At 42.1% G+C, this 16,157-nt stretch overlaps 1 protein-coding gene across 5 annotated transcripts in view; it reads right to left on the bottom strand.

Moving 5' to 3' along the window:
- Positions 1 to 542: 542 nt before the first annotated feature.
- ZC4H2 (zinc finger C4H2-type containing) overlaps positions 543 to 16,157 on the bottom strand; it is a 43,180-nt gene continuing 27,565 nt past the window's right edge. For 4 of the 5 annotated variants that reach the window (XM_081808780.1, XM_081808779.1, XM_006738421.3 and 1 more), the window contains 4 exons: positions 5,850 to 6,021; positions 4,139 to 4,311; positions 3,108 to 3,270; positions 543 to 1,998 (listed from right to left, as the gene is read on the bottom strand). In XM_081808780.1, coding sequence (XP_081664906.1) covers positions 1,885 to 1,998; positions 3,108 to 3,270; positions 4,139 to 4,311; positions 5,850 to 6,021 — 622 coding nt within the window. In that variant the 3' untranslated portion in view covers positions 543 to 1,884. The remainder of the gene's footprint in view (positions 1,999 to 3,107; positions 3,271 to 4,138; positions 4,312 to 5,849; positions 6,022 to 16,157) is intronic. The other variant, XM_081808782.1, reaches the window with a different exon arrangement.

Below are 16,157 nucleotides of genomic sequence, written 5' to 3'. Positions count from 1 at the left end.
CTATAATATTTCTATAGGGAACTAGGCCTTTGTATTCCTGCATCAGTCACTGGATTCCTAGTCCCTAATTTCTAGTTTAGAGTTACTTCAACTACTCCATCATCAAACCATCCCAAAAGGGAGAAAGGCTTAAAGAAAAAAAAAAAAAAGATCGTAGAGAAAAGTAGAAAAAAATGGGCTCAAGAACCAAATCTGGATTCAAATCTTGAAATTTCTCTTACCAGTTATTTAACTCTGGGAAAGTTATTTAATTTCTCTGAGCTTTGTTTTACCTTTTTGGAAAATGTAATAAAAATACTTAGCTTGAAAGATTGTTTTGAAAATCAAATACAATCATGTACATAAAGCATCTTGCAGAGACCTGGCACAGAGTAATTACTGAATAAATGGCAATTATAATAATAATAAATTACTGTGCACTGGTATGTTTGGTTTCCTCATTTGTAGGGTTGAGTGAATAAAAGTGAAGAGCTACCCAGAAGGGGAAAAATCACTATATCTTTTCTATTACTTGGTACTTATAGGCACTCATCAGCATTCACTCCAATGAACAAATGTTTATTTAAAAGAATTTGTACAGACATAACACTCTCACTTTCAAAGAGCAGAGGAACTTTTTATATTATGAATAAAAAACACTGTGGCAAATTAAAACTACAGTTAAGAAAAGAAAGGAAAATATCCCCTTTCCCAACCAGGGACTGAGAATTGGATCTAAAGCGAACCCCCATCTCTGTCCTTTAAGTCTAAGAGTGACTTGACTAGAGATCTGATTTTGGTAGAGAGGAGAACTGTAGGGCCTGGGGAGTCCAGTGCCTTTTCTTCTGTAAGGGAAGGCCATCAACAGAATCTGTAGGAAAGGGGGTGGCCAGCAGCTGACCTGAGCTGAGGCTACCTTATAGAAGAGGGTGGACCCAAGAGAGGGAGAGATGAATGGAGGGGAAGTCCCACACTCTTACATATGTAAAATGGTTGGCATTCACTTGACTCTCAACTCACGCCTCTAACCCCTAAGATATATCATTGAGTAAGTGCCAGAATAATGGTTTTGAACAAAAATGGTTTTGGACACTTGGCAACACAGATGTCAGCCTGGGGCTCCTCTCATCCTAAGGTAGCCCCTACAGTAGAGCCCAATGATTTAGGCAGCAAGTTATTTAGGATTTGCGGAGTGGGTGTGGCTCTCTGATTTCACTGTGGGGAACTTCTGCCACTGATTTGAAAAATGAGAGTTATGGGGATCTCAGGATCTCTAGACACACAACCTGTACCTGAGAACTTTAGCATATCTGGGAGACTGGCATGGGAGTGAACTCCATAATAACAGCCAGGCCTCCCAAATGAAGATGAAAAGGTGGGCTTGTCCAACTTACCTCTGGCCCTTGCTTAGATGAGATGAAATGAAGGGGCACATGGGGAAGATATATACACCAAGTTTACTGGAAAGTCCAGCAAGAAGACTGTTGTCCCTTCAGAGCCTAAGGCAAAAGTACAGGGAAGGGGCACACTGGAGCCTTCACCTGAAACAAGGGCCTCCTCCAGCCCTCAGCCCTTAGGCCCCAGGCATCAGACACAAGAGGCAGAGAATCACATCTGGGCCTTGTGCCCTTCCTTCAGCTTCAAACAAGGGCAGGGGTTGAAATGTGAGTGGGAGAGAAGGGATCATCAGATACACTGTCATTAGCACCTGAACCATATCTCTTCTTAAGTCAGAAACCCCAAGAGAAGAAAGAAATAAGAGCAAAGTGAGAGGGGTTGTGCTTCCATCACATTAAATAGGAAACTCAGTAGAGGTGGGGTAGGGTGGTTTCAAATCAGGACATTAATCACTCTGGCCAAGGGGAGAGGTTATGAGTAGCAGAGCTCCATGGGTTCTCCATCTCTTCATTCATCCTGCTTCCGTTTTGGCTTTTTGGGGTTCCGGGACCGACTCTTGGCTTTGCACAGAGGGCATATAGGTGCATTCCGATGAATTTGCTGATGACATGACAAGCAGGCCTGGTGGGAGGACACAGGACAAAGAAAGTTAGTGATCAGATTCTTCTAGCCTATGGTTCAGCCTTCTGATCCCCAAGGGTCCAGAAAGCAATTGTGATTTCCCAACAGGAAGAGGTTACTAGTACTTCTCAACAAGTAGAGAGATCAGTGCCAGATGTAAGGGAAGTAAAGGCTATAAGGGGATGAGGGTCAAAGAGGGTTATTGAGGAAAAATATCCAGAATTTGGAAATAAGGCAAAATGAGAATTACATATCATTTTAACATTATATTGGAGCATAGTCCAACAGGCTCTATTAAGGATTATTTAATTCTTTAGGATAGGTGTCAGTAAATGTTCTCTACAAATGCCAAAAGAGTAAATATTTTAGACTTTTCAGGTTACATGATGTTAGTTGCAACTACTCAAATATAATTGTTCTACATGAAAGAAGTTACAGATAATACATAAACAAAAAAGCATGTGTTTACCAGTAAAACTTTATTTACAAGCAAGTCAGACATGGCCTGTGGGTTCTAGTTTGCTGACCCCTGCTCTAGGAGAATGTCCCTTTGTTTGACTATTTACTATTGATTAGGGCCCAAACTGTGATTTATGCTAATCAGCTACAAATGGTTGTTGCCCAGTAGAGATGCAGATTATTTCTGTTCCAAGGAAAAGATAATCACAAAGGTTACAGTTTATTGCTCTGTAGGACATCAACCAGTTCTGTATTTAATTTTGCAAACTTATTTCAGCATTCCTTTCCTTTTCTTACTATATAGTTATCTGTTTCTCAAATGCTTTTGGAACCAGTTTTGTAATCCTGCTGACTCCCTCATTAACAACACATGCTCACTATATATTTGCACAAGTCTTGTTTCTAACTTTTTAAAATTATGCTTTAGCAGAATCTGCCAACCTTCCTGCATTGTAGCCCCTCGGGGAATATAAAACAATAAAATCAGCTGGTCTGCTATAGCACATATACACCAACCCTTCCTCTGTGTCCCAAGCAAAGTCTGTTTTAGAAAGGCACAAATAGGTAACTACAAAGCCCCAGTCCTAGCCTTCCATGGGGCTGCTTGAAGATACCTTGCTTCCTCCACAACCCCTACCCAGCTCACTTACCTTCATAGGTGGGGGCTGCTGCCTAAAGGTGGCTGTCTGCCGAGTGTCCTGCTTTCTAGCCACTTGGAGTTGCTGGGCAGCAGCAGCGGCAGCGGCCAGAGACTCAGGGATGGGGGGCTCCTGAGGCTCCGTCTGCCACTCTGCTTTCTGCTTCTCAAAGTAACTTTGGAGATGAAAGACATTAGCTGGATCATTCTGAAAGCAAGGAGAACCTTGCCCCTCTTAAAGACTCCATGACACAGGACCAAAGGGGTTGAGCTGTGGCTCACTATAGAAAGTTCCTGCACCCTCCCCAGCACAAGGTTCTTCTCCTTGGGTACCTGGGCCACTGTCTGCTGGGAAGGGTAATCCTCCTCCTCCTTGGCTCTGACACACCCAGAAAATCAAGACTCCCAGGGCTAGCAAAGTCCTTAAAGGGCATTTGCCTGCTGTTCTTCCCATGTACCCTTGCAATATTCCCATTAAGTATCCTCAGGCCTCTGTTGACATACTTCTAGGAATATGAAGCTCACCACTTCCACAGGCAACTTGCTCTACTTTAAGGAAGTGTGCTTCCTTCTCCTGAACTGAACTCTCTCTGTAAGGTGAGTGTAGTTCTTAATTCTGGGTCTTAAGATGAAGTTCCAGGCTAGCCCCTGGAGACCATGAAAGCCCAGCCTTCTATGTTTTCAAAGGTTTCTAGACACCCCTGCTAGATCTTGACTTGGGAAGTGACCTCTTAAGAGTCACACACACACACACACACACACACACACACACACACAGGGTCATAGACACAGTCTCATGTTGTCAAAATTGCACAGAGAATTTTAAAAACTAGCTGGTAATACTAGTCTAACCATCCTTATTTTGATACACAGAGACTTGCCCAAAGTCATACAATGAGTCAGTTACTGACAGGCCTGAAGCTAGGACTGGGTACTATGACTTTTAAACGAGGCTTTATGTGTGTGTATGCGCCTCTGTATGTGTGTGTGTGTGTGTTGTGTGTGTTGTGTGTATGTTGCAGGGACAGGGAATAGGCAGCTTACTCCAAGGAGAGCTTCTCCTCCTCTTCACATAGGTCAGGGAGTCTCTGCAGGCCTAGAGTCATACGTAGGGCATCCACATGTTCCTTCAGTGGCTTATACTCATCATGTAGCCGCCGAGTAGACTCTAGCAACTTATTTAAGTCATTCTCAGATTGTTTGATGGTGTTTTCCATCTGGAACACAGAGTGAGGTAGGTACAGAGAAAAGACACCATCATTCTCTGCAAAGCTAAGTGGATAAAATAACCCAGGCTCCAGATCCAGACCAATCTATGGCCAAGTCCTCATGTATTCTATGTGACTCTTGTCAAGCCTCAGTTTTTTTTCATCTTTATGATGGTGATAATAATAGTTCCTACCTCATATAATCTTATGAATTTTCAGTGATTGAATTCATATAAAGCTCTCAGTACAAGGGCTACCACAGAGAAAAGGTTCAATAAATGGTAGTTATTATTCAAATATAGCACCTTAAAGCTAGAATGGCCCTTAGAGTTCATTTAGTCCACCCCACCATTTTACAGATCAGAGAATTGAGACTCAGAAAGAAGAAACTTAAGAAACTTCCCCAGAGAAATACTTCTTAGGGGCAAAGCATAGACAAAGACTCGGGGATTAAGCTTCCAAGGCTGGTGGCTTTTCTCTTAGATCAGTGGTTTTCAAAATGTAGTCACCAGATCAGCATCATTAGCATCACCCGGAAACTCATTAGGAATGCAAATTCTCAGGCATGGCCCCAGACATAAAAATCAGAAATTCTGGTGTAGAGTCCAATAATCTGTTTTAAGAACCTCTTCAGGTGACTTTTATTCAAGTTTAAGTTAGACATCCACTGGCTTAGATTCTCAGTCCCTCTGTGGCTAATATTTTGTTATTTGTATTGGCTTTGTATCCTTTGTTAGCTGGCAGCAGCTCATGAAACCCTGGAATCCTGTGATCCTCTGACACAGAAAATACCAAGTACCTACTGTCTAAATCACATTCCTATTTCTTTTAAGATCCTAGGCTTGGCAATATCAGGAAATAAGTATTGTCATGGAAATGAGTTTCCCAAAAATAGAAACAACTCCTTCAAATGTAATTTTTTAAAAAATGTTTCTCATTGTCCTAGGCTCTAAGGATTGAAAGGACTTTGTAAGTCAGCACCTCCAACTTTCCTCCTGGTGCATCAATACTGTAGCCCAGACAGGTGCTCATTCAGGCTCTCCTTGAATAACTCCAAAAATTGGGGAACTTATCAACTTAGCAGGCAGTTCATTTACCCTGTTCCAAGTATCTCCAAAAGAGAGACTCTAAAAAGGGAGCTACACTTTAGTAGACTGGCAGGGATCGTTTAGCCTACTTGGAAGTTTTATAGCCCTTTGAGCTAGACCCCAGAGGCAGCTGTCTGCTCTGCTTTACCCCAAGGCTAGCTCTCAACTCCCAGACTCCCAGGATGAGAGCACATCAGTGCTCTGAGGTGACTGAACCTGTCATAGTAAAGAGAGAGAAAATGAGGCCCAGGAGAAAAAGGGACTTGTCCGGTGATATATAGTCAATCAGTGACAGTGCCAGAGCTAGATCTCAGAACTCTTGGATTCTTCCATTCCACCACAGCCTGATGCTTACTTCCCCAAGTTGGCCACAGCCACATCTCAAGAGAGGCCACAGTACTCACTACTGTCTAGTCCTCAAAGGGCCCATAGGTAGGCTTTGGGAAGCCAGCCACGTACCACATTGATATCAGCATGGATCAGTCGGAGTTCCTCCACATGGGCCATCTTCTCCTGTAGCAGCAGGTCCATCTCCTGCTTGTATTCCTTCAGGTGCCTCTCCTCTGATTCAAGGGCCTCAAACTCAGCTTTCAAACGTGACTTGATCTTCTCCATCTGCATGGTCTTGTTCCTACAATTACCAAAAAGCAAGAAACAGACCAGCAGGAAAAGGGAGGAAAATGGGAATGGAGTAGAGATTTAGGCTCTGAGCCAAGGTTATTTTTCTAAGCCATCTTTCTAAGCTTTTCTTTCTCCAGGCAGATCCAACCTGAAGCCATCCCCCCAAAAGTAGAAGATCCTTTATTCTAAGACTGAAGCTCAGTGGGTATCAAAAGGGGATAATTTTATTTCCTTATGGGACATTTGCAGACGTGGAGGTTTTTGCTATTAGACTGATTCAAGAGAGAGCACGACTGGTATGTAGTGGACATGGGTCAGAGATGCTAAATAGCCTCTCAATGCACAGGAAAGTCCCACACCACAAATAATTCCCACCCAAGATGCCAACCATGACCTTTGATAAACTCTTAAGGGAGCACTGTCCATTAAATTTTCTACAATGATGGAAATTTTCTATACCTATACTTTCCCATACACTAGGCACATGTAGCTACTGGGTAGTTGAAATGTGGCTAGTGCAGCTGAAGAACTGAATTTTGATTTTTAAAAAATTTTAATTAATTTAACTTTAAACCATCACATGTGGTTAATTGGACAGCACAACTCTACAGGGTCCACTCCTTGGTTCCAGAAGAGGAAGAGTAATGGAAGAACTATAGCTTATTTCTTTTCCTAAAAAATAAAACCTGCATCTGGCTGTTAAATCCTAGTTGTATACTCTCTGGTTCAGTAATCTCACACCTGTGAATTTATTCTAAGGACATAATTAAGGGAAACAAAAAGTTAACACACAGGAATGTTCATTCTGGACTATGAGCAAAATTGCAATATTTAGGAAGCCATTAAAAGGAATCACTATGAAGACTTGTGACATGGAAAATGTTGAAGATATGATACTCAATGAAAAAGTATATACCCTTAGGTTGCATTTTTCAAAATATATATGCACAAAATATACTGGCACAGTTTCAAAGACTTTTAAGACCATTTGAAGCCTGCCTAAATGAAAGAGCCACAAAGCTTTGGAAGGAGGCCCCTCTAGAGCACATTGTTGTCCTCCCACTGGCTTTCTGTACTCTCTGGTTTTCAGGTACTGCCTAGCTGTTACCCATCACTCAGATTTGGCATTTCTTTTCTTCTGCATCAGTATCTGGCTTTCACCTTTGCTCCAGCCCATCCCATGGGTGCTCTTGCTCTACACCCTAGACCCTGGTCTCACTTTAGCCTGTTTCTGTCTTTAGTCTCTCTCTCCTCTGGCTCCTGCCTTAAGAGGTGACCCTCAGTGGCACAGAACCACAAAGAAAATTGTGTTAGGTAGATAGGACAATGGGAGAGATTTTTCTTCCTTTATTCAAAACCTCTTTTCATGTTATTATATTTTGTTACCTTAGAAAAGGGTAAAAACGATGGGTGTTATTACCCCATTTGTAAAAAAAAAAAAAAAGGAAATTGAGATTCCGGGTAGTAACTTGCCCAAGACCACAGAACTAGTAAATGGGATGTTGGCATTTGAATGCAGGGCTCTCTAACACTACCCACTATTCCACACTGCCTGAGTGGGGTTGCCCAGACTAAAGAGCATAAACATATTGAGGGTTCTTGGTATACCTATTCAACTGTCTTGCAGAGGATGAAACTGACTTGTATTGGACAATTATTTAAAGCCCCTCCTATCTAGACTTCCATTTTCCTCCTCTAGATTACATGCAGAGCAATCTGAACTTTACCTATCCTTATCCCAATTTACAGATGAGAAACTAATAAGATTCAAAGTGATACAGTATATCACACTAAGTTACAGAGCCAGTTTGTGGCAGTGCTCACCCTACAACCCATTTCTGTATTAAGCAGAGCAATATTACTAAAGGAACACAAGTTTAGATTCAGACCTGGGTATAAATCTGGGTTCTGCTCTTGACTGGCTATTTGTTTTTGGACAATAATAATAACAGCTGTTATACGCAACTGATGAATTATTGTACACTGCATCTGAAACTCATGATATACTATATGTTGGCTAACTGAATTTAAATTTAAAAAAAAAAGAAAAAAGGGGAGGCAAGATAGCAGCAGAGTAGGGGACCTCGTTTCATCTGGTCCCTCACATTTAGCTGGATATCTATGAAAACATTCTGAACACACATAAATTCAGCCTGAGATGTAAGAAGATATATCAGGAACTCTACAAGCAGAAAAATGACTGCTTTTTGCAAGGTAGGAAGTGAAAAACCATGAATCTTTGGGAAATATTGGAAGATAAAGGGATGGCAGAGGGAGCCTCCATAAGCTGGCTACTGGAAAGTGATATAACACCAGAGCACAAAATCAGAACCCTTAGAAATCTGCTCCAGTGAGAGACATCCTTTTCTGAAAGAGGCACAGGGGATGAAAAGAGCAGAATTCTAGGTGCATCATTGTGGTCTCAGGCTCCCAGGAGGCACAGAAAAATGGGGGTGCCTGATCCAATAGAGTACCCAAGCAGTGGAGTGGGGAAACTGGTGATGGTCAGTGAGCCCAGGAAGGACTCCCAGCTCCAGTGGCTATAAACTGCAAGCCAGGTGAGTAGGGAGACTGCTGTCTTCCTGAGCACCCTGAAAAGGACTGGAATGTGTGGGCCATTTAACATCCCCTGGGAGTGATGAAATGGCTGAGCCCATGACTGAGCAACAACTCTCAGGGTGGTGGTCGCCCCAGAAAGAACAGTAGGATGGCACCCAGCCGTGACCTGGGAACAGTGGAGCAGGGTGCACAGGCGAGCCCATAACAGCTCACAGTTGCAAAGGCACAAAGCGAAGTGTCATTTGTGGGCCCCAGGGAGTCCTCCTGGGAGAATTGCAGTGGGGGCAAACCATGAGAGTCTGCGAGTTTGGTGAACACAGAAGTGGAGATGGTTTGACCTGGAGGGTTTACTGAAGAAGGGGGACCACAATCTTGCAGCTCTGGGCCAGAGATCCCAGCACAGCTATTTTTGCTTTGACCCTCTGAAAAGGTGCAGAAAGCCACCAGGGAACAAAAGCCACATAGAGGACCAGCTAACCTTAAGCCCATTCCCCTGACAAGGGGTGGGGCAACTCCGCCCAGGCAAGACACCTGACAGGCAAAACAGCAGGTCTCTCACCTAGAAGACAGACTGGAAGAACAGGTGAATGACAAGCTTATATATCTCACAGGACTGTAAAACTCCAGAGCCAGAGGAAAACAATATATTGATCTCCAGGTGTTTCCTCCTGAATCGTTTATCCTTCAGTCTAAAATTTTACATTTCTTCTTTTTTTTAAATCTTTTTCCCATTGCGACTATATTCTTATTTCACCAACTTATGTTTTTATGTTTTTATTTTTTAAAAGACTTTATTCACTTGCTTGACACAGACAGAGAGAGAGAGACAGAGGGAGGGAGAGAGTACAAGCAGAGGGAGTAGCAGAGGGGGAGGGAGAAGCAGGCTCTCCACTGAGCAGGAAGCCTGATGTGGGGCTAGATACCAGGACCCTGGGATCATGACCTGAGCCGAAGGCAGATGCTTAACCAACTGAGCCACCCAGGCACCCCCCAACTTATGTTTTTAAGTTGCTTTTTAACTTTTTTCCCCCTCACATCTACATTTTATAGATTTATGCCTCACTCTAGTCCTTTTTTCACTTTACCATATATATATATATATATATGAGAACATTGCTTTCCTTGCAATTTTGGGATGTAGTGTTCTCTAACACACAACCAAAATCCAATCAGGAAAAAGATCACCTTGCTTTGTCCACCCTGTGAGATTATAGTCTCCCCCTCCTTCTTTATTGTTTTGGTTCATGTTGGGTTTATTTGCTTTTCTGTGGTGGCTTCCAACCACTCCAGATTTTTTCTAGGTTGAATTTTGCTTGGTTCTTGGTTGATATTTTGGAATCTGTTCATTCGCTCACCCATCCTCCCCTAGGCAGAATGATTAGAAGGAGGAACTCACAATAAAGGAAAGAACCAGAGGCAGTGTTCTCTGCAACAGAGCTAATTGATATGGATATAAGCAAGATGTCAGAGATAGAATTCAGGATAGCAAACACAAAGTTAATAGCTGGGCTTGAAAAAAGCATAAATGGAAATACAGAATCTCTAAGCGTGGAAATGAGATCTAATCAGGCTGAACTTAAAAATGCTATGAATGAGATGCAGTCTAAATTAGATGCTCTAATAGCTAGGGTAAATGAAGTAGAAGAGAGAATAAGTGATCTAGAGGACAGGCTGATGGAAAGGAAGTTGAGGGAAAGAGAGAAAGACAACTAATGGCCCATGAAGAAAGGCTTCAAGAATTTAATAATGTCTTGAAACAAACCAATGTCCAAATTATCGGGATCTCAAAGTGGGTGGAGAGAGAGAGGGCTAGAAGGTCTATTTGAGCAAATCATTACTGAGAACTTCCCTAATCTGGGGAAGGAAACAAGCATTCATGTCCAAGAGGCAGAGAGGACCCCTCCCAAATCAATAAAAACAGACCAACACCCTGGCATATAACAGAGAAACTTGCAAATCTTAGAGCAAAGGAACCTATCTGGAGAGGGGCTAAAGGTAAGAGATTTCTTAAGTATGGAGGGACGAACATCAGAATAACATCAGACATATCCATAAAGATCTGGCAAACCAGAAAGGGCTGCTAAGACATATTCAGGGTACTAAATGAGAAAAACATGCAGCCAAGAATACTTTATCCAGCAAGGCTGTCATTCAGAATGGAAGGAGAGATAAAGAGTTTCCAGGACAGTCAGAAACTGAAAGAATATGTGACCACCAAGCCATCCCTGCAAGAAATATTAATGGGGATTCTATAAAAGAAGAAAGACCCGAAGAGTAATACAGACCAGAAATTTACAGAGACAATCTACAGAAACAAGGACTTTACAGGCAGTATGATGGCACTAAATTTATATCTTTTTTAAAAAAATTTTTTTTTTAAGATTTTATTTATTTGCGAGAGAGAGAATGAGAGACAGAGAGCATGAGAGGGAGGAGGGTCAGAGGGAGAAGCAGACTCCCCGCTGAGCAGGGAGCCCGACGCGGGACTCAATCCCGGGACTCCGGGATCATGACCCGAGCCGAAGGCAGTTGCTTAACCAACTGAGCCACCCAGGCGCCCCTAAATTTATATCTTTTAATAGTTACTCTCAACATGAACGGGCTGAATGCTCCCATCAAATGGCATAGGGTTTCAGATCAGATAAAAAAGCAGGACCAATCTATATGCTGTCTACAAGAGACTCATTTTGAACCTAAAGACACCTCCACGTTGAAAGTGAGGAGATGGAGAACAATTTATCATGCCAACAGACCTCCAAAGAAAGCTGGGGTAGGAATCCATATACCAGACAAATTAGATTTTAAACCAAAGACTGTAGTAAGAGATGTAGAGGGACACTATATTGTACTTAAAGGGCTTATCCAACAAGAAAATATAACAATTGTAAATATCTATGCCCCCAACATGGGAGCAGCCAACTACATAAACCAACTATTAACCAAAATAAAGAATCAAATTTATAATAATACATTAATACTAGGAGACTTCAACACTCCACTCAGCAATGGACAGATCACCCAGGCAGAAGAGTAACAAAGAACCAAGAGCTTTCAAGCATACATTGGGCCAGTTGGACTTCATAGATATATACAGTACATTCTATCCTAAAACAACAGAATACTCATTCCTCTCAGGTGCACACAGAACTTTCTCCAGAATAGCTCACATATTGGGTCACAAATCAGGTCTCAACAAATATCAAAAGATTGAGATTATTCCCTGCATATTTTCAGACCACAATGCATTGAAACTGGAACTCACTCACAAGGAAAATTTTGGAAGGAATACAAACACTTGGAGGTTAAAAAGCATCATGCTAAAGAATGAATGGGTCAAACAGGAAATTAAAGAGGAAGTTAAACAGTTGATGGAAACCAATGAGAATGAAAACACATTGGTTCAGAACCTATGGGATACTGCAAAGGCAGTCCTTAGAGGGAAGTACATAGCCATCCAAGCCTCTCTCAAAAAATTGGAAAAATTCCAAATGCACAAGTTAACCTTACACCTAAGGGCTCTGGAGAAAGAACAGCAGATAAAGCTTAAAACAAGCAGGAGAAGAGAAATAATAAAGATTAGACCAGAAATCAATAAAATAGAAACTAGAAGAACAGTAGAACAGAAAAATGAAACTGGAAGCTGGTTCCTTGAAACAATAAGATTGATAAACCTATGGCCAGACTTATCCAAAAGAAAATAGAAAAGACCCAAATTAATCAAATCATGAATGAAAGTGGAGAGATCACAACTAATACCAAGGAAATAGAAATAATTATTAGAACTTATTACCAACAGATATAGGACAAAAAACTAGGCAATCTGGAAGAAATGGATGCAATCCTGGACACGTATTAACTACCAAGAACTGAAACAGGAAAAAAAAGACAAACTGAATAGACCATAACTAGTAACGAAATTGAAGCAGTAATCAACAAACTCCCAAAAACAAGAGTCCAGGGCCAGATGGCTTCTCAGGGGAATTCTACCAAACATTTATTTTTTATTTTTTATTTTTTTAAATTAAAAAAAATTTTTTTTAATTCTTATGTTAATCCCCATACATTACATCATTAGTTTTAGATGTAGTGTTCCATGATTCATTGTTTGTGCATAACACCCAGTGCTCCATGCAGAATGTGCCCTCCTCAATACCCACCACCAGGCTAACCCATTCTCCCACCCTCTACCAAACATTTAAAGAAGAAATCATACTACTGAAGTTGTTCCAAAAAATAGAAATAGAAGAAAAGCTTACAGGCTCATTCTATGAGGTCAGAATTATCCTGATCCCCAAACCAGAGAAAGACCCCATCAGAAAAGAGAATTAGAGACCAATATCCCTGATGAACATAGATGCGAAAATAATCAACAAGATCCTAGCCAATAGGATCCAACAGTACATTAAAAGGATTATTCACCACGACCAGGTGGGATTTATTTCTGGGATGCAAGGGTGGTTCGACATTCACAAATCAATCAACGAGATAGATCCCATTAACAAAAGAGGAAACAAGAGCCATCTGATCCTCTCAATTGATACAGAAAAAGCATTTGACAAAATACAGCATCCTTTCCTGATTAAAACTCTTCAAAATATAGGGATAGAGGGAACATACCTCAATATCATAAAAGGCATCAATGAAAAGCCCACAGCAAATATCATTCTCAATGGGGAAAAACTGAGAGCTTTTCCCTTAAGGTCAGGAACACGACAAGGATGCCCACTCTTACCACTACTTCTCAACATAGTACTAGATGTCCTAACTTAAGCAATCAGACAATAAAAAGAAAAGGCTTTCAAATTGGCAAAGAAGTCAAACTCTCACTCTGCAGATGACATGATACTTTATGTGGAGAACCCAAAAAACTCCACCTCAAAATTGCTAGAACTCATACAGCAATTCAGCAACATGGCTGGATATAAACTCAATGCACAGAAATCAGTTGCATTTCTATACATTAACAATGTGACTGAAGAAAGATAAACTAAGGAATCGATTCCTTTTAAAATAGAATCAAAAACCATAAGATACCTAAGAACAAACCTAACCAAAGAGGTAAAGGATCTTTACTATAGAAACTACAGAAGAGTTATGGAAGAAACTGGGGAAGACACAAAAAGATGGGAAAACATTCCATGCTCATGGATTGGAAGAATAAACATTGGGAAAAGGTCTATGCTGCCCAGAGCAATCTACACTTTCAATGCAATCCCTATCAAAATACCATCAACATTTTTCACAGACCTGGAAGAAACAATCCTAGCATTTGTATGGAGCCAGAAATGACCTCGAATTGCCAGGGGAATGTTGAAAAAGAAAAATAAAGCTAGGAGCATCACAATGCCTGATTTCAAGTTGTATTACAAAGCTATGATCATCAAGACAGCATGGTACTGGCACAAAAACAGACACATAGATCAGTGGATAAGAATAGAGAACCCAGAAATGGACCCTCAACTCTATGGTCAACTAATTTTTGACAAAGCAGGGAAGAATATCCAATGGAAAAAAGACATTCTCTTCAATAAATGGTGCTGGGAAAATTGGACAGCCTCATGCAGAAGAATGAAACATGTCCGTTCTCTTATACCATACACAAAGATAAACTCAAAATGGATGAAAGACCTCAATGTGAGACAGGAATACATCAAAATTCTAGAGAAGAACACAGGCAATCATCTCCTCAACATCGGCCACAGCAACTTCTTGCAATACACGTCTCTAAAGGCAAGGGAAGCAAAAACAAAAATGAACTATTGGGACTTTATCAAGATAAAAACTTCTGCACAGCAAATGAAACAGTCAACACAACTAATAGGCAACCCACGGAATGGGAGAAGATATTTGCAAATGACATAACAGATAAAGGGCTGATATCCAAGATTTATAAAGAACGTCTCAAACCCAACACCTAAAAAACAAATAATCCAGTCATGAAATGGGCAGAAGTCATGAACAGACACTTTTCTAAGGAAGACATACAAATAGCTAACAGAGACATTAAAAGATGCTCCACATCACTTGCCATCAAGGAAATACAAATCAAAACCACAATGAGATACCACCTGACACCAATCAGAATGTCTAAAATTTACAAGACAGGGAACAACAAATGTTGGCAAGGATGTGGAGATAGAGGATGTCACTGTTGGTGGGAATGCAAGCTGGTTGAGCCACTCTCAAAAAAAAAAACCATGGCGGTTCCTCAAGAAGTTAAAAATAGAGCTCCCCTATGACCCAGCAATCACATTATTGGGTACTTAACCCCAAAGATACAGATGTAGTGAAAAGGAGCACATGTACCCCAATGTTCATAGCAGCAATATCCACAATAGCCAAAATGTGGAAGGAGCCAAGATGTTCTTCAACAGATGAATGGATAAAGAAGATGTGGTTCGGTCAGGGGTAAAGATGGTAGAGGAGTAGGGGACCCTATTTCAGCTGGTCCCCAGAATTGAGCTGGATATCTACCAGACCACTCTGAGCACCCATGAAACCAGCCTGAGATGTAAGAAGATCTGGATCTCTACAAACAGAATATCGCAGGCAGTTGGTTTTGAAGTACGAAGCGGAGAGCCATGATTCTGCGGGCAGATATTGGAGGATAAACGGCAGCGGGAGGGTGCCTGGCCATGGGGATCTCACACCGCTGGTGAGTGACAGCCTCGCGCGATGCGGATGGGCACAGACTTGCAGACCGGTAGCGTTGGGGAAAGGACTTTAGGGCAGACCCAGGGACGGAAACCCAGAGCTGCGGGGTCACGCACATGCAAACTGCAACCCCGGGGACAGAAACCTGGAGCACCGGGGTCACGCGGGTGAACTACAGTCCTCGGAGTGGAAACCCGGAGCATCGGAGTCGGGCGCACCCGAACTGCAGCCGCCCGGTTGGAAACTGAACTGGCGGAGTCATATGTGCGAATTGGGAGTGGCTGGCGGTTTTAGAAGCACAAAGGGCAGAGACATGCCCCGACCTGGAGGCAGCACTGGGAGCACTGCGGAGGGGCGCACAACCCAGGACGCTGCAGTTTATAGCATCACGGACAGAAACGGAGACAGTGTAGCCTGGAGGGCTCACTGAAGAACAGACTGCAGTCTCTCTGCTCTGAGGCAGAGGGTTGGAAATGGTCTCTTCTGCTCTGACTCGTGGAAGAGACATGGAAAGCCGCCAGGGAAAGGCGCCAGAGAACAAAAGTCCCAAAGACTGCTTCCCACTGAGCCCATCCCCCACCACAGGGGTGCAGGGCAACTCCGCCCAAACAGGGTTGCCTGAGTAACAGCGCGGCAGGCCCCTCCCAGAGAAGATAGGCTGGGAAAACAAGAGGCCAGCAACCCTAAGGTCCCAAGAAAACAGGTGCATCTTGCTTGGGTTCTGATCAATAATTTGGACTCTATACATTCCCTCAAACACCCATCAACAGAATGACTAGGAGGAGGAGCCCCTGAAACAGAAAAGAATCAGAGATTATGACTTATGCTGAAGATTTACAAATGGATGCAGATATAACCAAGATGTTGGAGATGGAATTCAGGCTAGCAATTGTGAAGACAATGGCTAGAATGGAGAAATCAATTAATGGCAAC

The sequence above is a fragment of the Leptonychotes weddellii genome, chromosome X (genome assembly GCF_054177405.1).
Source record: "Leptonychotes weddellii isolate Sample4059 chromosome X, ASM5417740v2, whole genome shotgun sequence".
NCBI lineage: Eukaryota > Metazoa > Chordata > Mammalia > Carnivora > Phocidae > Leptonychotes > Leptonychotes weddellii.
The sequence above is the reverse complement of the archived record's forward strand: the minus strand, read 5'-3'. Positions and strand labels throughout refer to the sequence as shown.